This window comes from Macrobrachium nipponense, chromosome 1, assembly GCF_015104395.2.
Source record: "Macrobrachium nipponense isolate FS-2020 chromosome 1, ASM1510439v2, whole genome shotgun sequence".
In the NCBI taxonomy this organism is placed as follows: Eukaryota; Metazoa; Arthropoda; class Malacostraca; order Decapoda; family Palaemonidae; genus Macrobrachium; species Macrobrachium nipponense.
Genome location: NC_087200.1, coordinates 189,633,582 through 189,657,184, shown reverse-complemented (window position 1 = coordinate 189,657,184; position 23,603 = coordinate 189,633,582). Strand labels below are relative to the sequence as shown.

The 23,603-nt window shown below is 36.6% G+C and overlaps 1 protein-coding gene across 4 annotated transcripts in view; it reads right to left on the bottom strand.

Moving 5' to 3' along the window:
• The window catches only part of LOC135219941 (E3 ubiquitin-protein ligase RBBP6-like), a 30,533-nt gene extending 7,196 nt beyond the window's left edge, over positions 1–23,337 (bottom strand). The window contains exons 1-4 of one of the 4 annotated variants that reach the window (XM_064257172.1): positions 23,273–23,337; positions 5,851–7,338; positions 4,322–4,574; positions 3,892–4,138 (exon numbers count right to left, since the gene is read on the bottom strand). In XM_064257172.1, the coding sequence (XP_064113242.1) occupies positions 3,892–4,138; positions 4,322–4,574; positions 5,851–6,034 (684 nt within the window). In that variant the 5' untranslated portion in view covers positions 6,035–7,338; positions 23,273–23,337. Of the gene's footprint in view, positions 1–3,891; positions 4,139–4,321; positions 4,575–5,850; positions 7,339–14,556; positions 14,693–23,054; positions 23,224–23,272 lie in introns of those variants that run through there. The other 3 variants (XM_064257173.1, XM_064257176.1, XM_064257174.1) reach the window with 3 other exon arrangements.
• Positions 23,338–23,603: the final 266 nt, after the last annotated feature.

The window sequence follows — 23,603 nt, the reverse complement described above, 5'->3', positions numbered from 1 at the left end:
GACTATATATATATACATATATATATATATATATATATATATATATATATTATATATATATATATATATATATGTGTGTGTGTGTGTGTGTGTGTGTGTGTGTGTGTGTGTGTGTGTTGAACACACAGGCTTACTGATCCCACTATTGAAGAAAGCTTTTTCTTCCTTTAATTAGTTAGTGCCGGTTATGTGCTTACCAGCTGTTTTTGCCTCAAGTATACTGCCATATAAAGCTCTTAACACATGTCAGTATTACTGTATAGCAGTCAGTATTGGTGTACAAGGGTGTTCCCAAAGTCTGGACATAAAGGAAATATCACTAATTTAAACTGGACTCCGGAGAACAGCCGATTCACCAAAAACTGTGTTGTTGTTCAGTGGATGAAGCTTTGTTTTAAGTGATTGGTGAGGTTAACCAATAATCAGTACTGACTGCAAAGCAATATGCATTGGTTAGACCATACCAAATAGCAAGGACTGCAAAAGATTATGGTGTGGTGTAGTTTATGGCAAGCTCGTGCCAGGGTTATTTTTCTGTGATAATTATGTGCTTGTTAGACTTATCTCACCAACTAGAAAAACTAGATGGATCCCATGAATGGTTTCAAAAGGGTGGCATCGCTGCACATTTGGCCACAGTGGTAAGAGACTGGCTGCATGAACAAATCTCTAACTGGATTGAAAGATGTGATCATGTGGAATGGCCTCCTCATTCACCAGACCTTATCCCCCTTGACCTCTTTTTCTGGGGTATGGAAAAGGTTTAATCAATGAAAATTGGAGATAAGAGACGCCTGGGGGTACAACATCATAAATTGAGTGTTCTCAAATGAACGGAAATGTGAAGTTGATGCATCATATTCTTGAGAATCGCGCATAGCTCCTTGAACTTTTCATCACAAATGGTGGAAATCACATTATATTTATCACTATTTCAATTCAATATAATGAACCTAAATAAAATCCTGTTGAGAAATGAAGTTTCATATCTCATTAAATTGTCAGAATTCGTACATATCACATGAAAATGTTATTATAACCCCATAAAGCTTTTCATGGTAGTATACTTGAGGCAAAATAATTTCTTAATAATTACATAGTCAGCACTAACTTCTAAATGACAGAAAAAAGTTTTTTTTCTCGTTGTGGGTCGTGTAAATCTGTGTTCAGGATATTGAGAAGACATAACTTTAAATACTGTTTGAGAGCTGAAGTTCAATTCTCTCATTTAAATGTCCGTTACAGCTTTAATATATAGTATTAATATATAATATATACTATTATATAATATTATATTATATCTATATATATATATATATATTAGTATATATATATCTATTTATATATATATATATTTTATAATATTATCACATGAAAAAGTAGTTATAATGTCATCAATTCTGATGTTTGAGAGAGCTTACAATGGAAGTATATACTTGTAACAAAAAACTGCAGACGGTACATAAGTGTCCCTGATTTCCAAACGCGTGAAGAAAGTTTTCTCCCAAAGTGGGGTTGGTATCGCCGTGTGCTTGCGAAAGACAAAAATTCTAATCATACTGGAGAACTGAAAATTAAGTCTCTCGTGTGATTGGCTCATGGCTCATAAGTGGCACTAATTTCTGAATCTAAAAAGAAAAAAAGTGTTCTCTTGTAATTGGGTCAATAAACCTGTGTGCTTGTAAATCATAAGTTACAATTTCAAATCCTGCTTGAGAACTAAAGCTCAGTTCTCCCTTTTATCCATACCATGTGAAAAGGTGACTCTTGTGTCATATACTTGTGGCTAAAACACTAGGCAGTTACGTATGGCATTAGCTTCCAAATTGGGGAAAAAATTTATTTTTGAAGTAGGGTCAGCAAAGATTTGGATTAAAATCCTGCTGGAGAACTGAAATTCAGTACCGTTTCATTGCCAGCTTCAGTATTCATATATATCACGTGAAAGAATGATTATAATATCATCAGCATTGGTGTGCAATAGAGCTTATATGGAAGTGTGTACATAAGGCAAAAACACCAGGTAGCCTCCTCCTTCCTCTCCCCCCCCCCCCCATTTGTTAGGCATATGTATGTTTAGTGTACTGTTTGTCCAGCATATATATTGACATTACCACTATGTAGGTGTGTTAGATATAGAGGCGAAACATATCAGGATTTACGCTCAAGTGTTTTTCCTGTGGTACATTGCCTACTTACATCACTCGTCATTGTTATTGTAAGCACGGTCATTTTTTCCAGCCTGTACATTTTCCCCCTCAAGATGAGATGCTGCCTTCCAGTTTCCCCAGCAAATCGTTAGGGATAAGGTTTCTGCTCCAGACCCTTTTTCTTGATTCTGGCAGGCTCTGGCATTCCTTGACAGCTGTGTAAACAGGTTGGTGGTAGGAACAAATCATGAACCTAGAAGAGTTTGAGCCGAGTGCTGCGCTATTCAGCCATGGTGCCCGCTCTGGCTGATTCCACGCTCCAAAGGTTGTCATTTATCCACACAACACACACACACACACACACACACATATATATATATATATATATATATATATATATATATATATATATATATATATATATATATATATATATATATATACGAAATTCTGTCGTCATGTAATAGAAGTGGACTTAGTGAATTGCGCGATACAGAATGGACCCTTGTAAGATTTAAGTGGTGGTAAATTTGTAAGGATTTATTTTGCAAAATAGTCAAATGTTACAGGTGAAAAATTCAGCGGGTGAAGTGATATAATATTACTTAAATCACGACTTGTTGAAATCAGAAAGTATTTTCAAAATTCACCTTGTAAATTATGGCAATCTAAACAAGCCATATATTAGTTATGGTTGCTTCTTTGTAAGTGCTATTGCCCAGCTGCTGTCATGTTTGCAGTAATGAATATCATATTTTCTTAATGAATGGCTGAGGCTACATGTACTGCTGGGAAAATATCACAAGGAAATAACAAACATTATTTAGGTGTTAGCTAACCCTACCCTTATCTTGGTATTAGATATCCTTGTCTTTATATCTAGGTGGTAGAAAACCCTGTTTTTCTTTTGATAAAGGTGATAGATAACCATGTTTATAGCTTTAATTGATCAATAGTAATACCATAGAACTCTCGCTTTTTTCACCATAAAGTAGTAATTTCAGAATGGATGTAAAAAGAATTCTCGGCCAGTGTGGAAGTCATGTTGTTTTAGTTAGGTTATTTCTGACAATAGTTATATAGTGCATTGCTTTGCATAAGGTTTTGGCAATTATTCAAACGAGCTGACCGACCCAGATCTGTTTGGGATAACTCTGAATGACAACTGATAAACTCTCTCTCTCTCTCTCTCTCTCTCTCTCTCCTACCTAACATCCCCTCTCCTCCTCTCCCTCTCGCTCCGTTCTCTCACTCTCTCCAACCATCACTGTCTCTTTCCCTCTTTCCTCTCACTAATACCAATTCTCTCTCTCTCTCTCTCTCTCTCTCTCTCTTCTCTCTCTCTCTCTCTCTCTAACCTTCCCTGTCTTTTTTCCTCTTTCTTCTCCCGACCACCCTGTCTAATCTCACTTCCTCTTCCTCTCATTCTCTCCCTGTCAACCCCCTTCTCAAACTCCACCCCCTTTGATGTCATTGATGTTTATTCTTTTCCAAATGATAAGTCATATGTATACAGAAGTCATGTATGATAAAGTCTGCGGACATAACCAGCCCCATTTCACAGGGAGAACCAGCTCCGTTTCAGGGAGAGGGGGTTGGGGGGGAGGTAGGATGAAACCCCATATAAACCATCTTAGGGGTCCCCACTATAACCTTCCCAAGTTTCATGCCCATCGGACCAGCCTTTTGGCCGTGATTGAATGACAGACAGACAGAAAGACATCTTAGTAAGATACTGTACCTGGAGAAGTTGGTACAAAGCTGCGAGTGGGACTTGTCCATTATGATGTGGCACAGACACTACACTCTGGAGGTCATCACACAGGGCATCTCGTCGACTTGAACTGAATTCTTCTGCTCGTACTCCCTTCCAGCCAATTTTGACGGACCAGACGGCTAGTATGAACTCGAGAATGAAGCCCACCAGTTGATTTGCGCTCACGCTCAAAGTTAATTGTTGTTCTTGATTCTGATTGTAAGGCCTGAACCTACATAAAAACGTGAATAATTAGCATGAGTCATACAAGGACAGTTTAATTGTCTGTTTCATATAAAAGATACTTCAGTGAGTTCATGTGAAAAGTAGTTTTACTGAAAAGTATGAGTGGCATAGATGAAATAATTTAGTTCTATTCAGCAGAGTGTATAAGAAAATCATAATTAATGCTTACCAAGGGTGCTTTTCTGCTCTTTCTATGAGATAATAGTAGTGCTCATAGCGGTTCACAAGGCCGTAGATGGTGAGGACGATGGATAAAATACTTATAACAACACAAACGACGGAAGTAACCAAGAAGGCCTTGATTGTATAATTTTTATACCAGAGATGGTAAGCTAGGAGACCACAGATGCCACAAGCAATGGTGGATATACCGCCCCATATTCCTGCTCCAGCCCAACATGTTTCTGGCTCTACCCAGGAACCTGAAAGCAGCATAATTATAGTGCACTTGAAAAAGGGAGATTTCATTTTAAATACTATTCTAAACTGAGATTATTCATCTGAAAGACGTAAATACATTTACATCTAACAATAAGGAATTTTTTCCATAAGTTTTCAAACGAAAATCTGATCTAAAATTGAAAAAAATTTAAAAATAAAAGTACTTGCAAAGTAAGTATAGCATGGCAAATGGCTACTCCGTTTTAGTCGTAGGTGCATTTTTAGGTGTCATTTTGCTAGTAACCTACCTACTTTATTGTACACACCCGGTTCTCAGAAATGAATGACAGTTCCCAATAGTGGCTGCGTCTTAGTGATAAGTTTGTGTGCATTGCTTTTCCATGAGAGTACGAGTATAGTGCATATTTCAATGTTAGGAATGATTCTACATGATTTCGTATAACGTTCTACCCATACGGCCAAAATGACTATGATATAAACAGGGTTGAGAAGGCAATCCAGGTTCTCTAGACGTTACGTTAGTACTGTCCCAAAGCCCAGGTCAAGGTTGCTTCATTATCCCCACCAAGCAGTGAGAGAGGCTAACTTCAGTCTGTATAACATTGAAATGTGCAATTTATAAATCAAGCATCACCTTAACTCACAGAAAATATGTATAGATATAAGCAAGGCTTTAACATTAGTATTATCATAAGTACTATGCCCCCACCTTCAATAAAAAATAATGGTACATGAGAGAAAGAGTCAGGAGAGCAAGGCCTGACCACAGAAACGTTTTGTACTACCTTCCGGATGCTCGGGCCGAGGTAGGTAAGTCAACAGAAGTAAGCTAATATATGGATATTCTGCTTGAGGTTCTTTTCGTAGCTACTTCCTTGGCCTGTCACTCGTAAGACTGAGCTTCGTTCCCAGGGTGAATCAGAAATATGTATGTATATATATATATATATATATATATATATATATATATATATATATATATATATATATATATATATAAATATATATATATATATATATATATATATATATATATATATATATATGTGTGTGTGTGTGTGTGTGTGTGTGTGTGTGTGTGTGTGTGTGTGTGTGTGTGTGGTGTGGTTGTGGGCGTAATCAGACACATACATAGTATGCAGTTGTTTCAGTGGTATATTAATTTGTTATGCATGTTTATTTGCATAACTGCAGAACCCTAAAGAAAAAAACTAGCAAGGGATAAACCACGTATGTACAAACTTATAAGTAAAGGAAGAAGAGAACCGGATGACCGTAAAAAGTTTCGTGACTTACCGAGGACTCCGAGGAGGAAGAGAACAGCTCCAAGGACGAGATGGCTACATCCAAGGCCCCTCACCAAAGAGGCCGAGTATTTGACCTCAGAGGGCAGGAGGGCACCGGCAGGAGCGGGAAGGGCTAGAGGACCGCCTTTGTTCATCGTGTTCACCTGGATGACGTACAATTGATTCTGTTGCATCCTGAAGGGACCAAGGAAGGGTGACGGGAAATGAAATGAGCTGAGACAGTGCCTTGCTAGGGAAGGCTACGGGAAGCTGCTGCGAGGTCAGGTCAACAGCAATTGTGGGATGCCTTGCTTGAGAGAGAGAGAGAGAGAGAGAGAGAGAGAGAGTGCCGGTGAACTACAAATTTCGCATATATCTTTAGTTACGGGAACAATGAGTACAGAGCAAGTAAGCTTTTGTGGAAGTTTACTTAAGCGGTAGAAAATGACTAGTTATTATGAAAGGATGTACTGGAGGAGAACGCCGTTCATAAGAGTTTGACTTTGTGAAAAACAGAGGCTTGAAGATTGGCACCGATTTTATAACAGTTTCAGTGTCTTCGAGGCGAATAGAACACGAGTCTCTTTTCGTGGTGGGCTTAGAAAATTATTCGGAAACCATTAGCTTACTTCCGGCATAAAACAAAGGAGTGAACATAAAAAAATGAAGGTAATAAGCGAAAGAAAGACTGTAGTTTTTCTTCACGACAAGAAGTGATTGGCGGAGAACATGAAAAACATAAGAAGGACGAAACTGTCAGAGAAAGGGCGAATGGAAATGAACGAATAAAGAAATAAATGGAACTTGGAAATGGAAACAAAGGAAAATGCTATTTATATCAGTGTCAGGGTTAAGTTGAAAAATGTCAATCGAGAAAAGTGCAATTGTTGAAGCCATTCAACAGTTGACGATTATCATTTCTTCTGGTCCAGATGATGGAGGCCTCCTGTCTGGACCTGATGTGGGGCTGGTGATGGAATGGTTGGATTTTTTCCTCTTCGAAATCGTGCACTGCTCTTAAGAGTTTCTGAGAATGTGTCTCGTCTTCTTTTTTTCCTTTTTGCTCTCTTTGAGTGATGCATTTGTTAAAGAACTTTATTTCTTTCACTTTTTCACGACTGAATTCATTTCAGAATCTCAGCGTTATTTTACACTGCCGTACATGCATACGAATATTTAATACTTCTTGTCACTTATGCACAGATCATTATTTCCAGACAGGGGTATGTTGTGCTAACCTTACTGCTTTGCCTTCACGGTTTTTGTCAGTTTTATGGATGTTGATTTTATCAATGTTTGAAAGATTCAATTCCCTTTAATATCTGTGGACTATTTTACACTTTTTTGCGGATTTCCAACGTATTTCACTCAAGTGTGATATTTGGAAATACCAAATACCACAGGGGCTATCCCATTTTCTGCTTGACACCGGCCGTCTTCGTTGAGGTGCAGAAATCACAGCTACTGCCACTCTTCCCATTCGAAGGCCTCTTCATTTCTGAAATAAAAAATGCATTTACTACAGAAGCATGCGTATCCACGACATTCACAAATGCACTACATTATTCCCACTTTTCAATTGACGTTTCTGTTTCTTTCACTAATATTCTGCTTTCAAGGAGTGGGCATGACTGAGTAAAAAGCAAGCCACTGTAACAATCAACCGGCTATTAAAGAAAGAGTCCGGCAAACCCCCGCCTCCAACATATTTATATATATATATATATATATATATATATATATATATATATATATATACACGTATATATTATATTATACATATAATTTTTATATATGTATGTATGTATATGTGACATGTGTGTGTTTTTTGCACTATACACAATGAGAATTAGGTAGTTATTATTATTATATATATATATAGTAGATATATATATATATGTATATATAATATATATATATATATATATATATATGTGTGTGTTTACACTAGACACAGTGAGAATTAGTAGTTTATCAGTTTCATCATTATACGAATCGTTACGCCAAGTTGGACCCCATAGTAGGTTAGTGTCTTCTATGTGCGTCGCGCGGTGCAATGTAGGCATTACTTCCAGTTCTTTATCGTGTCCCTTCGGCTCCTAGCTGAGACCCCTTTCGTTCCATTTACTATACCTCCCCCCAAGATTCTCTTTCTTCCATCTTACTTTCTACCCTCTTCTAACAATTGTTTCAACTTTTTCATTGCTGAATGACCTCAAGGTCCCCGTTGAAATTCCAATGCATCACTTAGGTTGGATGGCCATTCATCAAACAGTGGGAGAAGTCAGGTTTTGTGCTTCCTCTCATGCATTAGTGATAATAATGATAATTAGTTGATAATAATGATAATATAGCAGACCTATCAGCAGTACAAGGATACATACTAATACCCATATCCAAGAAAATACCACAATCACACCAGATAACTACCAAGGTCCCGTTGAAGTTACTGGCCCTAGTTTCTATACCCATCAAAGAGATATAAGGAAAAAATATTAATAAAATGTTTTTGTTAAAATATTTGTGACAAATGTCCAAATGAAGAAAAATATGAATATTGAAATTTTCAACAACCTAACTGAGTCAGAAAAAAAAATTATCAGAAGAATTAGAAAAGACCCTGCATAAGTCACTCGTTGAAAACTGCCATTATTTTCTACAGAGTAATAATAATAATAATAATAATAATAATAATAAATAATAATAATAATAATAATAATAATAATAACGTTAAGGGCGAAGGGGTCGGAACCCAATCAGGATCAACTTCTTGTTTTAGGATTCCAAAAAAAAAAAGGACCTCAGATATTGAAATTTTAGAGAATCAGGGTGGATTTTAATTCAAAATGAAATATATTCCTATGTCTGCTCCTCTTCACGTTATTGTCCGAAGACAAGTAGCATTATGGAAAGAGTTGAGAATGATATAGATTCAATTAGTGTTTGATCTGAAGCTGACCTAACAAAACACACACTTGAGTGTGTTAGAAAAAGAGAGAATCAGTGGACCATGTACGGTACTTGAAGGCCTCACTGATATCTCGTGGTTGCAAGTTTTCAAAATAAAATACGGGGTCGATGGCTTATTTCTGAAATTTAGGCCGTCAAGCGCGGCACTCCCAGCCATTCATTTAGCGCCTCAGTGGCGTGATCAGTATGGTCTTGGTTCGCCACCTGGGTGGCCACGATTTCGATTCTCGGTCATTCCATCGAGGAGTTAGATGTGTATTTCGGGTGATAGAAGTTCACTCTCGACGTGGTTCGGAAGTCATGGAAAGCCGTTGGTCCCGTTGCTGAATAACCACCGGTTCCATGCAACGTAAAAACACCATACAAACAATCAAAACAAAATTTAAAGGCTCACACAAGAAAAATAAATTTACATTTGATAATAAACGAGTGTTTTCTCATATTTACGCAATGTGTCGTCATCTCGCTTTTGACGATTTGCTCCGTGGCTTTAGGGTTAAGTTAAGTATATCTTAGTTTTACCAGACCACTGAGCTTATTAACAGCTCTCCTAGGGCTGGCCCGAAGGATTAGACATTTTTACGTGGCTAAGAACCAATTGGTCACTTAGCAACGAGACCTACAGCTTATTGTGGGATCCGAACCACATTATATCGAGAAATGTATTTCTATCACCAGAAATAAATTCCTCTGATTCAACGTGGCTTTAGGGTGACACGAGTCGAAACTTACAGACGAATGAAATAAAAACAAAAACTTTTTAGGCAAAGTCGCTTCGATTTTTGACGAGTTGCGCAAAATACGTCACATATAATATATCTGGCTCTAATAATCAGGGATCCACGGGTACCTTCTTCCTGAATTTCACGAAGGGTCTGATTAAAACTTAGAAGAAATTTTTTATGATTAAAATTTAGAAGAAATTTTTGATGATGAAAACTTAGAAGAAAATTTTGCTGATTAAAACTTAGAAAATAATTTTTATATTAAAGAAAACGATAACCGTCTTCATAGTGATGGTGAAATGTCAGTAATAACAATAATTGGAATGACAGTTTCTAAAAAGTTCCTTGTTAAATGTACGTCAATGACATTTTATTAGAAAAATCATTCCAGTCCCATTCCACCTATATTACTCTTTGCACAATAGAATAACGGCTAGAGGCCCCTCCGTTCTAAGCCTATAGGCGACAGAGAGAGATACTAGCTAAAGGAAGCGACTCGGGAGAAGCTTCTTCGCCCTTGAAATCTCTCTCCTTTCTCGGCCTTTCTTTCTCTCTCCCAAAATGACTTCCCTTGAGGCGGTTACCTACACCTGCTGAACAGGTCTTCGGTTCGGTCGGCCTTTCTCAGTGACCTCAACACCTGTCTGGAGGTCACTTTGAGATGCCTTCTACCTCCACGAAGGAGTGAGAAAGGATGATAGAAAGTTTTCTGTTTAAACCTTCAGTGCTATAATGAGACCAGCTGTATATATTTAAGTGTTTGTAGACAGGCTCACACACATCATACTATAGAATATATATAATTAAATATATGGAGTCATTTGAATAATATTGTACTATTTGCATAATGTGAGACACTTCAGTGTTAAAAACGTCCGAGGAATGAAAAAATAATTCAAGGTTATGTTTACCATGCGTTGCTCTTCCCCTTTTTGCTATCTGGCTTCTTTCATCTAACGCTTCTTCCCGCGGAGCGTACCTGGGCTTTTCTTACCACGTAGTTCAACGCAAGGTATATAGAATAAGGGACATTCTATATACCTTGGTTCAACGAAGGCGTTCGTGAACTCCCTCTCCATGGTACGCTTAACAATAACACGACTCTGCAGTGGTCGACTGACTGGCTATTATTCCTACATTCCTGATGGTGGGTTCTCCTCGCGCTAAAAGGACAACAGCGCGTCTTACTATTTTGTTCCTATGGCTCCCTGTTTGTTTACTGGCTCCGCGGGATTTCTTATCACATCTCTCGTCTCCTTCACAGATGAAACCTGCGTGTTTTCAGATACGCTGAGACGGCTTCCTCATCTCCTGCTCCTGAGAACTTTGGGATTACTCTTCATATTAGAATTTCTTTTGTACACGACATTGCCATGATTTGTGGTTTTCATTGTCCTTGCTAGTGTATTTTATACTCATCATTTACTGTATCTGAAAACCCTGTTGTGGTTTGTAACTTGACAAGATGTGAGTTTGGTGTTCAGCCAGTGGTTGCGTGTGCACTTTTGCGATTACAAAAGTATTCATGGACTCAGTATAGCTCTCTCTCTCTCTCTCACACACACACACATACATATTATATATGTAAAACATATATATACATATATATATACGTATATATATATATATATATATATATATAATATATATATATATATATATATATATATATAATAACCACGAAGAAAAATTGAATCGCTGGATATGCTAAATACTTTCGTCTTATTACCATGACATAGTGTGGCCATGTCTTGGTAATAAGACGAAAGTACTTAGCATCTGTGTTTCAATTTGTCAGTATAATCATCACGTTTTGTATTTCTTCGTGATTTAAAATCAAACATACACACACACACACACACATATATCACACACACACACACACACACACTACACATATATATATATATATATATATATATTATATATATATATATATATATATATATATATATATATATATATAGCGCAGTGAGTAAAAAGAAGGGGAAAATAATCCTTGAAAATAGGCCATACACAATCCCGAGACCGTTCAGTTCCTCTTAGCTTACTTGTAACTGCACTTCAAGGTGAACAAGCAGGAGCATGCGATGTGAAAAGGTTGTGGCCGCGATCGGCAGTAGTATGAGGTTACAGGGCATGACCAGGGTGGGTATTCCATTTTAGATGAACTTTTGGTAGTCCGTACAACTTTGATAGTGAAGACACACTTTTACTATCTGCCTTGCAAGCAGCATCCGTGGAACGTGAAGACAGTAATATTCTTAACTTTTTATCCGTAAGTATTACTAAAACTACTCTTAAAGTTTTAGCATTTTCTGAAAGTAAACATGCTACGAAGTGTAATGACACTTTTAGTACAGGTCTCGGAATGAATTTCCAAAGTGCTACATTCTGTAACCTCAAAATAAATAACTTAGTACATAGAGCATAATATTCTCTCTGCTGCTCCTGGCAGTCATTTGACCTAAGAAATTAATAAAAATTTCGTTTAACCTATTTCAAAATTATAAAATTTCTTTTAACCTATTTCAAAATTAATGCTTATCCTGATAACATAGTTTATAAAGAAATAAGATGGCTCTAAATAAATCTCTTAGGTATAAATAGCAAAATAGATATACTAAGGGTTGATAAACTGACTTTGTGTGTTAAACTGCCATATATAAGTGATCCATGTTCTAAATGCGTTACAAGAGAACAAAAAAAAAAAAAAAAATATGTATATGGCTTTCCCCAAGAATAAAATACCTTCAGACCTTTTGTCTGGCACACCTATATATTTATAAGTGTGACGCTTGTAGCGCACCTATACTGGCCAGTCAAAGAAATCAGTCCCGACAAGATCGTCCGAACTTATGGCATTTCTCCCCGTACTGGTTGCTCTCTGGCCAAGCCAGCCAGATCACCTATTTTACAGCATACAGAGAAGTGTCATACAGAGAGAAGGGTAGAATATTTCAGTGTTCTAGGTACTTTTATTGAAGAATCACTATGGAGAATCTCCGAGTCGATAGATTTTTTTTTTTTTTCAGAAAACCTGATCCTAACCTTGACAATTCATCTTATCCCTGCTTTCAATATAAATTATTCAATATTTCATTTGTAATGTAAACTGTTCAATTTCTGCTTTACCCACTAAATAGTTTATATGCTCTTGTAAATCATTTTAAAAGATCTTATCAATTACCTCTATTGTTGTCACCTTGACTCAGCTTTGTCAACCAGTAATGATTGTATTATAAAACTGTCATGTCTCTTTTAGGCTTGAAAATGTTAGTGTGAAGGAACAACGTAACGCGTCACAAATAAAGTGTGGTGGATCTTGACCTGCGCTCTTCTTTTCCTACAGAGATTACAGTATATTATATATATATATATATATATATATATATATATATATATATATATATATATAATGTGTGTGTGTGTTTGTAGTAGAATGATACAAACAAAAATCAGCTTTCGTTTCAGTGAAAACTTAATTGCGTTGTTTTTGTCTCCTCAGGTAAGGTGTGTAATGCTGAAAGGCCTAATTTGATTTTGAGAGATAAAAGTCGCGTTGATCTTGCAAGCAGCCTGCATTACATACTTCAGCATACGGGTTATCTGGAAGCAGTAGCACGTCTGTGCAGGTAACACCAAAACCTAACCGATGTTGTCTCGTGGGTTAGATCCCTAGATGTTTTTCCTCTTTTTTTTTGTTTCTCCGTTGCTCGGCAAGATAATCAATGTTATCACCATCTTCGTAATCATGTACCTGCATCTTCTTAGCTATCAGTTCTTCGATATTTGTTTTCATCTGTATGCTATTATGATAGTGTTTAATTAGTCTTTTTTATTTCTCATTTTATACAAATGGCCACCCAGTTCTGTAGAGAGATTACTGTTGGTTTCTTTCGTGTAAAAATTCATCTTAGTAACAATGACTTAGCGAAAACATAAGCCTGCTGACTTGCGCTTGTTTCTTAACTTATACTGGATCTTCCTGAATGCTTTTGGCAATGGCAAGTTACCCCCCACCCCATGCTGTTTCAGTTTTATCCCCCCATTCTTTTTTTGTTGCCACTGACACACCGAATTTTGCGTTCTAAAGACGTTTATAACAAACATTTCTTCACACGATATTTTATTGGTAATTTTTCTCAATTTGTTTTATTTATTGAGAAACTTTATTCACGTATTTTCCACTCCAAATTTCACACCTCTTTTCTTTGAGACATTCAGTATATATTAACTAGATTTCACGCATTTTACCTTCGAAATATATATATATATATATATATATATATATATATATATATATATATATATATATATTATATATAAATATATATATACGTACGTATATATAATATATATATATACTTATGATATATATATATATATATATATATATATAGATATATATATATATATATGTGTGGTGTGGTGGTGTGTGTGTGTGTGTGTGAGTGTATACATGTATTATACTAATATTTTGAAAAAGACTTTTTCACCTAATCAAAAAATTTAAACCAACAAAATACGTCATTAGTAAACGAAACATTTATGACTGATTTACTGCAACTATAAATATGTGTTTAGAGCGTATGGAAAAGTTTCATTTACCAATGACAGATACTCCCTCGTTTTCTATTGTCTCTCATTAATGACACTTCATCGTAGGTAGAAAAGTAAATATTAACATTATTGAATCGATAAAAATACTTATACCAAATATTGGTATCCAGTTACTATACAGTATACACAAAACTAAGGCATTCATTATTTTTCTTAAACAGTTCTTATTTTCACTTTTTACGGTATTTAAATAGTGGTTTTCAGTCCCAACAATTGAAAACAACAAATGTTATTATACTTGCACGATGCATTGTTACTCAACATCTGACATCACTCACGAGACAAGACATTTTTCTTTACTTTACTCATCTACTAAACTGGGATCCTCCATCATACGATTGCTGTGTTGCCGTTTCACATCCAATATCCCAACGCTGAATTTGACTAGTATTTTTCACCTCGCACAGTTTTCCCTGCTTTTAGAAATATTGCTCCCATTCTCAGTAGTCGTCATTCTCACCCCGGTAGGTAACACTTTGACATTTTGTGCAGCACTGAATACGGCCACGATACAACGCTCGGTTGCCGCCGTATTTTCTCAAAAGGTGTCGTTCATTACGAAAACGAGAGTTGCCACACGCCGCCTGGGTGATCCCCCCGTTAGTGGCAAAGGTCAAATTCTATTTGTGAAGGGATCACCCACCCACCCACCTTCGCAGTCATTCGAGTTGTTTTTGTAAAGGTAAGAGCTAGGTATTGATACTCACTCTCTTCTTTGATTTTGTCTTTAAATGGGCTTATTTTAGATGTCAGGCCTATGTTCTCAATTTATTTTCACCGTGTCCTGAAAGGACCGGAAATGTGTAATCTTCTTACATCTTGGTTTAAATATCTATAGACGCGGCAACGTCCGGCAGTCAGACCTTTCGGTGTTGATGTACGATAACTCTTATCACAACTACCAAACTATGCGGATTTTTTTTTCTTTTACGAACTTCCTGGACAACAAAGCTCTTTGTATTCTCAGGAAAAGTTCCCAGGTTTTAATTGAGACAAATTTCTTCATGAATTAATTCTTGTGGTGATGCTGTCGCTTAGGTTTACTATAGTAAAGAAGTTATAATTGTACGCAATTTGAGCGGTGAAAATGATGGTACCATGTAACAAAAATGATACCATGCCTGTAGTGAAGCGCATCTTACTCTCATAGATTAAAATATTTGGTGTGACGTCCACTCTGGACTGACAATCCCTTTAAATGTGTTTGCTAGGCTTGGGTATCTCCCTGACCAGCTCAGAGATTACTAATGTGCATACAGATATGGTATAGATTAGTGTGAAGATTGCATGCGCGAAGGTGATACTGATTTTTGCTTATTACATGGGCAACTAGTTTTATGGGAGTTGCATATTTAATTGATGCAGTGGCAGCTTGAACAATGATAAAGTTTTGTGGAAGAATCGTACGAAACGTATACAGAACAAATAGCATTCTGATTTCTCGGCATATCTTTTAGTGGAAAGAATCGTACGAAACTTATACAGAACAAATATATAGCATTCTGATTTCTCGGAATATCTTTTAGTGGTGAAGTTGATAGCCCTTGGTTCTCTCTCTCTCTCTGTACCGTAGCTTAGTCCTACCCATTGACACAGCCTGGTGGACAAGTCACTAGAGAACTACTGTGTGTAGTGATATATAAAATATTTTCCCCAAGTAATTTTGCAAGAAACAAAAAATCTCTTTCATATTTATACATGCTTTACACATGAGAAATGATATCGGGAGTAACTTCACCAAGACATTCGTTTAGGAATGTAGAAGCTGCCTAGTCGCACAAACACGCCTTGTGCTTCTCAGTTTCTTTTTCATGCATTCAAACCGGGAGAAGAAAAGACGTTAAAACGTGATCGAGACCGACGTGGTATCCTCATTTCCTGTTGTCGAGACTCGAGAGTAACGCATATTTTCCAGCAGCTGAGGCGGAGGGAGAGGAAGGCGTGCGTGGCTACCTAAGGGGGAGGAAGGGAGGAAGAAGGGAGGTATAATGGTATTGAGGGAAGGATCGAGTGGAACCAGTGTGATTAGGACCTGGTAACCGGTTTGTATTTCTACCATGTGGTATACATTATTATTATATAAATATATTGTTATTTGTCTACATGTAAATTGAAAAGAAATCGCTTATGTAATTAATATTGAATAAAAGGAGCGGATAAGCATACCCAACCTCCTGAAATGAGGCCAATCAAGTTTGTACTGACAGTTATAGGACTACAAAACTACAATCATCCTGATTCGACAGGTGGTGGGTGGGACTTCGACTTGCCGGGAAATGTTTGAGAATTCATACTTGGCAAATCAAGCGACTCACCACAGGCTATGAGCGCAGTCCGAAACCCTGTGGACAGCACGGTCTAGGTAAATAAATACCTAGGCCGTGGTGGACAGTACCCAACGCCTGAGAATTTTTCTTCTCCGCGTTGTCAGCCGATCTCCCATCTTTTCCTTGAACTTGTGGCCTGTTGGAGCCTTTCAGGCTGTTTCTGAGCTGTTTATTTAGGCACGGATTATTTTTTGGATTGCCACGTTTCCTATATATATATATATATATATATATATATATATATTAATATATATATATATATATATATATATATATATAATATATAATCTGCTTGATATATATATATTAATTTTGCGTCCGTACTTGCAATCGAATCCCACCCGAAGTATCAGAATTTAGACAAGTTTATGGCAATGTCCATGTAATAAATATTGATGCCTTGTTGCTAAACTTTCAGGTTTATTTTTTTATTCAATTGCAATTATATGAAAATGCGCAATAGCTACTTTAAAGTTATTTTCTTTTACGACACTTGCAATCGTTGTTTTACTTCATCTTCTATTGAAAAGCTTTTTATAATTAGCATCAAGATAATTGTAAATATATGATAATAGGATTATTTATTGACGTTGCTTATTTTTATTGTTTAAATTGTTCTTATCACTAGGAGATGCATATCGAGATCCATAACGATTTTGATTGACGAATTGAAGTGTCGTTTGTCACGCTATCTTTCTGTCCCTCCTCCTTTTCAGTCGTCTTTTCTGTAGAAAGTAGGAGTAACCTTGAAGGTCGGCTTCGTGCAGCCACTCGTCGTCTCCCGGGTCCTGCTGAGCCAGGCCGGGTACGACGTATATATGCCTGCATTACAGATTCCGTTGCAACACAGTCTTGGGTATCTTTAACCAGACGCCTCTCGTCGTAACTGGTGGATAGCAGTTACCGAAGACTCGCTAGTCTTCTTCAGGTATGATGAGATCCACGAGGGCTTTTCGCTGGACACTAATATATTTCCTAGGGACACCTCGCGAGGGCTTCAAACTCGATGATACGTGAAATTCGAAATGAGGAACCTTTGTGTTGTCAAGCTGAGCGAGAGACTCGGAACGCGCTGCGGCCTCGGTTTCATTTCCAAGAGTCATTGTTACTTTGCAACTTAAGGGTTCAATCTCATAACATCCCGAGCTGAGCGGTCTCTATAATTATGACTTCCGCCGAGGTTCAATTACGTTTGAAAGTCGAAACTTTGTTAATGAACAAGGGCGAGTTAGTTTACGGTTGCTAGTGTCAGTTTTCGTATAAGAATATTAAATTTTTACATTTTTGCCATATGTCAGTCTACATTGTCTCTTCTCGTGTGCGTCTTATCAGTACCATTTTTATTCACAAGTTCGTTTTTCATGTCACTTTTTATAATACACTTTATCTTCATTTCCACCTTGGCAGTTCTCTTCATGCTTGCCTGAGGAAACGCGCCCTTTTCGTTAATGTACCGAAGAACATGTTAGGAGCAGCTGTGCCAAAAGGCCTCAGCAGGAAGGTCACGGAGCTGTTCATCTTATTTTTCATGATGAATTGTAGCTCGTCTTAAGATTCCGTTAGGTGCGCACGGGCGCTCATACAGAGAGAGAGAGAGAGAGAGAGACTCAAACACTCATGACATTTTTTTTTATTCACAAATATCTACCCAAAAGTATCGTTAAGTATAAAATTCACTACACGGTGCCTTCTGACAAAATCTACACCCTAACTGCAACTCATACACTCAGGGACAGGGTGCGTTTTAACCACTGAACCATGTCTTTCATTTTCCTTTTATTTTGTTGTACGTAACTATTTCTGTTTTGCAAACGAGGAGTGAAAAAATGAAGAAAATCTCAGTTCTTCTGGCTTATTGTTAAGTGAATTCTGGGAAGTAGAGATATCTTTAATTCTCGTGAAACTGCAATTATGCGTCACCTAATCCTCTGTACCAAAGCCGTATTCTGAATCACATTTCTGTATTCTATATTAACAACGTTTTCAAAGGATAATACGATCTGTCTCTCTTTTGTGAATGAAACAGGGAAGTTTAACTTTTTTTTGTGCATTTGTTTAGGATCCGAGCACCATTGAGAGACCAAAGGAAAGAAATAATCAATTTGCAGCTTAAAAATTAAAGGGATTTTGTCGGATCGAGGTTCTGTTTGTTGCTTGAATGTCGAGTCGGATTATGTGTTAGTACTGAATCCTCTGTACCATAGCTAGTTATAAGTGATAAGTGTTTCTGCCCAGGCCAGGATTCGAACCTGGGATAGCTACTTGTTTGTCTAGCTGCGCCAGCCTCCTTTGCCAGAACAACCACACGGACGCCACTTTCATATTTTTCTGTTATTTGCATTTCAATTTTTGTTGGTTTCCTGTCTCTCCTGGCCTCGTTGGCATCGCTAACCTTCCTAGGCCGCGTGATGCTTTTGTATCTGCGGCAGAACTGCAGAAAAGGCACACAGGCACACAAGAAATATTAGAAGAAATGTGCAGTGAGTGAGACCCGTATGTAGACTTACCTCTTCTCGTTGTTTCACCTGGCAGGAGATTTTTCCTTAGACAAGTTCACAAACTAAATTGTCCAGTATTAGAGATGTCTGTTAACCAACGTTCCACTGTATAAGTCATGGATGTCAACTTGTACATGATTATTGAAATGTATCCTGGAGAAAAGGAGTGCCAGTAAGTCTAGTACTATTCCTTCAGTAAGTCCAGCTTGTACTGATGTATGAGGAGACTCATACAGTGGAAAATCATGTACCAAGAGCCTACCCTTTGAAGCTTTCCATGAAGACAAGGGAAAGATATTTCATATGTATGTGACCATCGATGCCCAGAATAATTGACTACCTGCATCACCAGAGTTCTTCACTTCACTTCATATCCAGGACTACAGGAAATTCTATCTTGTCTATGTGCACTGGTAAAGTTTGACGTCTGGAAGAAGAGGAAAAGGATTTGCTATACAGTTGGTTACTGGAAGCTCCAGCCAACTACTGCTGACATTGATAGAGCCTGATTATATTCCCAACAGCAGAAGTGAGGAAATTCCAGCACCTGAGAATTATTGCACTACCTACATCTCAGAGTAATCGGTGGAAACATTGTATTGTTAATGACAACTGTCACATTCTGTTGTTAATTTGGAGAGGCTCGATAGAGGCCCCTTCATACTTCTTAAAAACACAACTTCTTAAATAAATGGGAAAGGCCAGAATACAGATGCAATAGTTGTTAAGGATAAGATTTCTCCTGCAGTAATGAGGAATGAAAGTGCTCCGCATGATTTGCACTGAATCCCTGGATCTTGCAAATATTGTGAAACAAATACAAAGTTACATGTCCACTGGGCCACTTTAACCTTAAATAAAAGGAATACTACTGAGGCTAGAGGGTTGCAATTTGGTATGTTTGATGATTGGAGAGTGGATGATCAAAATACCAATTTGCAGCCCTCTATCCTTAGTATTTTATTGTTTTTAGATCTGAGGGTGGATTGACAGACTAAACGAGAACAACAGTTTTCTTTTACAGAAAACTAAAAAGGGGATCTAAATTGCACTGTGCTTCCTTGGCCACGTTCTTAAAAACAAAAAACCATGGTGTTCTTTTATGTAGGTAGATCCAGTTTTCTAGGACTACAAAGAGTCTTTTTAATGTTGTGTCTGAGATCCATAGTCCTTTGCATATATGAAGACTGCGCTTCCCTATCTGGCACCAAGGAGGACAGACTGGCGATGTTAAAAGAGCAAGGAAGAGCTCCAGACTTCAAGTCATTCTTTTCCCTGAAACGGGTCAAATAGGAAAGGACTTTTCATTGGGAACTAAAGCTTACTTTGTAGGAGGCGGCCTGGAGTTCTCCAACTCTGCTCGTTTTGTCAAATCTTGTTGGGAGAATGAGTTTAAGGGTTCAAATTGAGGTATACACAGATACTTCAGCACTACATCCAAGTTCGATGACTTCCTTAATATCCATATTAGAAGAGATATCCATACCCACATGTTTTAATATGGATGCTAACATGGAACGATAACCTTTAGAACAAACACAAACGTTTAATGTAACGTACATTAATGAAACAATAAGGTTATTAACAGAGGTACAGGTGCAGGAAATCTTTCTAGGATAGCAAACGGCTGTATAAATTAAACATTGTCTTTGGTACAGTGCATTTTTTGCACTTACTACAAAAAGCTCCCTTGTTTGTCGAGTGGCTCCATGCAATCAGCTAAAGCACAGTTAGGTTATGGTAGAACCTCATGGGGAAGGGGAAGAGGGTACGGGTTTGAAACCTGCCCTATTATCTAAGTTCTGTCAAAATGATGGCCGAGTCAAGTTTTATCTAGACAGGTAAAACGATTCGGATTTCTATAGAGCACAAAGTTACAAACATTCAATTTTATAAATAAGATGTGTCTACGTATATTATGTATATATATATATATATATATATATATATATATATATATTATATATATATATACACACACACACTATACATATATATAATATATATATGTGTGTGTGTGTGTGTACACGAAAACTTGTTGAAGCTATCCTAATACTAAACTTTGATAAGATAACAAATGTAGGTAGTTCAGTTATTTTTTATACTTTTTTCTGTTTAAATTATAATCAGTTGTATTCTAAATGTCTGCTCACATTAGGAAACATTGTTTGGAAACAAAGTGTGCAAACTGTTTACAAACACTTTTTACCGTATATTTGTTCCCCATCCAGGATGGAAACCATATATTGTTTGTGTGTGTGTGTTTGTATAAATACACATGTATATATGTACGTATATAGTATATGTATATATGGGTATACACACATGTATAATGTTTGTATATGTATACGTATTATGTGTGTATATATAAGTACATATATACAATTATACATAAGTACTTATACACACCTTTTTCGGAAAACTTCCTTATCCATTTTTTTTTCTTTCTCTAATGCCCCCTTGAGTGCATTAAAATGGCCAAGTAAAATACAGAGGCTACTGCACCGACAAGCATCCTTACGACAACTGAGGTCTGTACTAGAAGCATTGTTTGCAAACAGCTTCTAAGCTGTTTGCAAACTGTTTACAAACGGTTTCTTAGAAACTGTTTGCAAACTTTGCTTCCAAACAGTGTTTCCTAGTGTGGACAGGCGTTTAAAAATAAAGAAGATTGTTGTTGGTTTTCACATTGGTTTTGTATTAGCCTATATATGTATATATATACATACATACACACACATATATATATATATATATATATATATATAGATATATATATATATATATATATATATATCTAATATATCTATATATATATATATATATATATATATATATATATATATAAGTCAGATGAGTCTTAATCATGGCGAACAATGTTTCCTAGTATGGACAGGCCTTTAGGAAGACGGAAGATAGTCCTTGCATAGGTAATCAAATTGTGTCCTGTGGGTTTCACTTACTGTATATATTTACGGGAAACTTGTACTAGCCTATATATGTATATATATATATATATATATATATATATATATATATATATATATATATATATATAATATATAGAGAGAGAGAGAGAGAGAGAGAGAGAGAGAGAGAGAGAGAGAGAGAGAGAGAGAGAGAGAGAGTCATATGAAACTTGATTATTAAGATAACTTATCTAACTCAAATAAAAACTAAAGGTGAACCAGTATATATATGTCTTTTTTTGACGGCAATTACGAATTGGCTGCTTCAGGTGAAGCGCATGTATAAGACCTCTTGCGCTGGATTCGTAATTGAGGTCGACTCAGAACGATTCTTCTTCAGCTGGCAACATAGTAAATAGCACAGGATGCCGGCAGGTGTTAGGTTGGGAAATGGTAACTGCACGTCAGTAGTTTCGCTTGCTTTTATGGCAAGTTGTCTGTCTGTCTGCATGGCTATTTGTTTGTACGCTCATTAGGTTTGAGGTAATGAGTTTTGTAGACTATTGATTTGTTTTCGTTCTTGCGGCGATACCAGATATTTCTCATAATCTGGTCCAACTAGTTTGGTCGGTTCTCATTATGACGATCGGTTAAATTCACTTAATTAGTACAATTCCAGACACATTTGCCAGTGGCTGGCCCATTGAAAATAGTAATTCCTCTATGTATATATGTGTATGTGTATGTGTGTGTATATATATATATATATATATATATATATATATATATATAGATGATATAGTGATATAGGAATTCAGATCCTTAGTTAGCAGCCAGCAAATATAAGGTCAATAAGTGTAAGACTGTTATGAATTGATCTTATTATATTTAACTGGATCTGAATTCCTATATCGAAAGAATACAAAATACCCATAATATATTATATATAATATAAATATACACACACACACCACACATATAAATATATATATATATATATATATATATATATATATATATCTATATATATTATATATGCGTGTATGTATGTATGTAAATGTAGTTTTTATACATACGTATAAATAAACACACACACATATATACATAGAAACTAATACGATTACATTGTGGATGCTTTCATATAATATTGTATGTCAATTACCATCCTCTGCATGCTATGCACCCTCAGGTAAGGTTGAGTGCTGGATCACGTTTATGATTGTGCATGTGGCCACACTGTACTTGTTATATCCACTTAGTTGAGAATAGTAATATTTATCACTTCTGCAAAGCTTCGCGTAGACAAAACAAGCCTGGAAATTTTGCACTTGGTTCTTCAGACCTATTAAGTAGAAGCATTGCTCAACAGGCCGTCCTCACCTTACAACTGCGCGAGAGAAGGTCAACACACATCCTCTCACTTTCACAGTCAAACTCACACTGGCGAATTTCTGGTTTTCCAGTCACTTCAACTCGCCGTCTTACGCGTCGATGGCAGGTCGTGTTTTTGTTCTCGATATATTATATATATATTATATATATCTATATATATATATATATATATATATTATATATATATAATGTACAGATATACTATATATATTATTGTGACTTTTATATTTCCAATATTAAGCCACCAATATCGTTTAATATCCAGTTCACTATACCTTGGGAATAACTTGTACTCAAGTGCTTCGTCCCCGTCAGGATT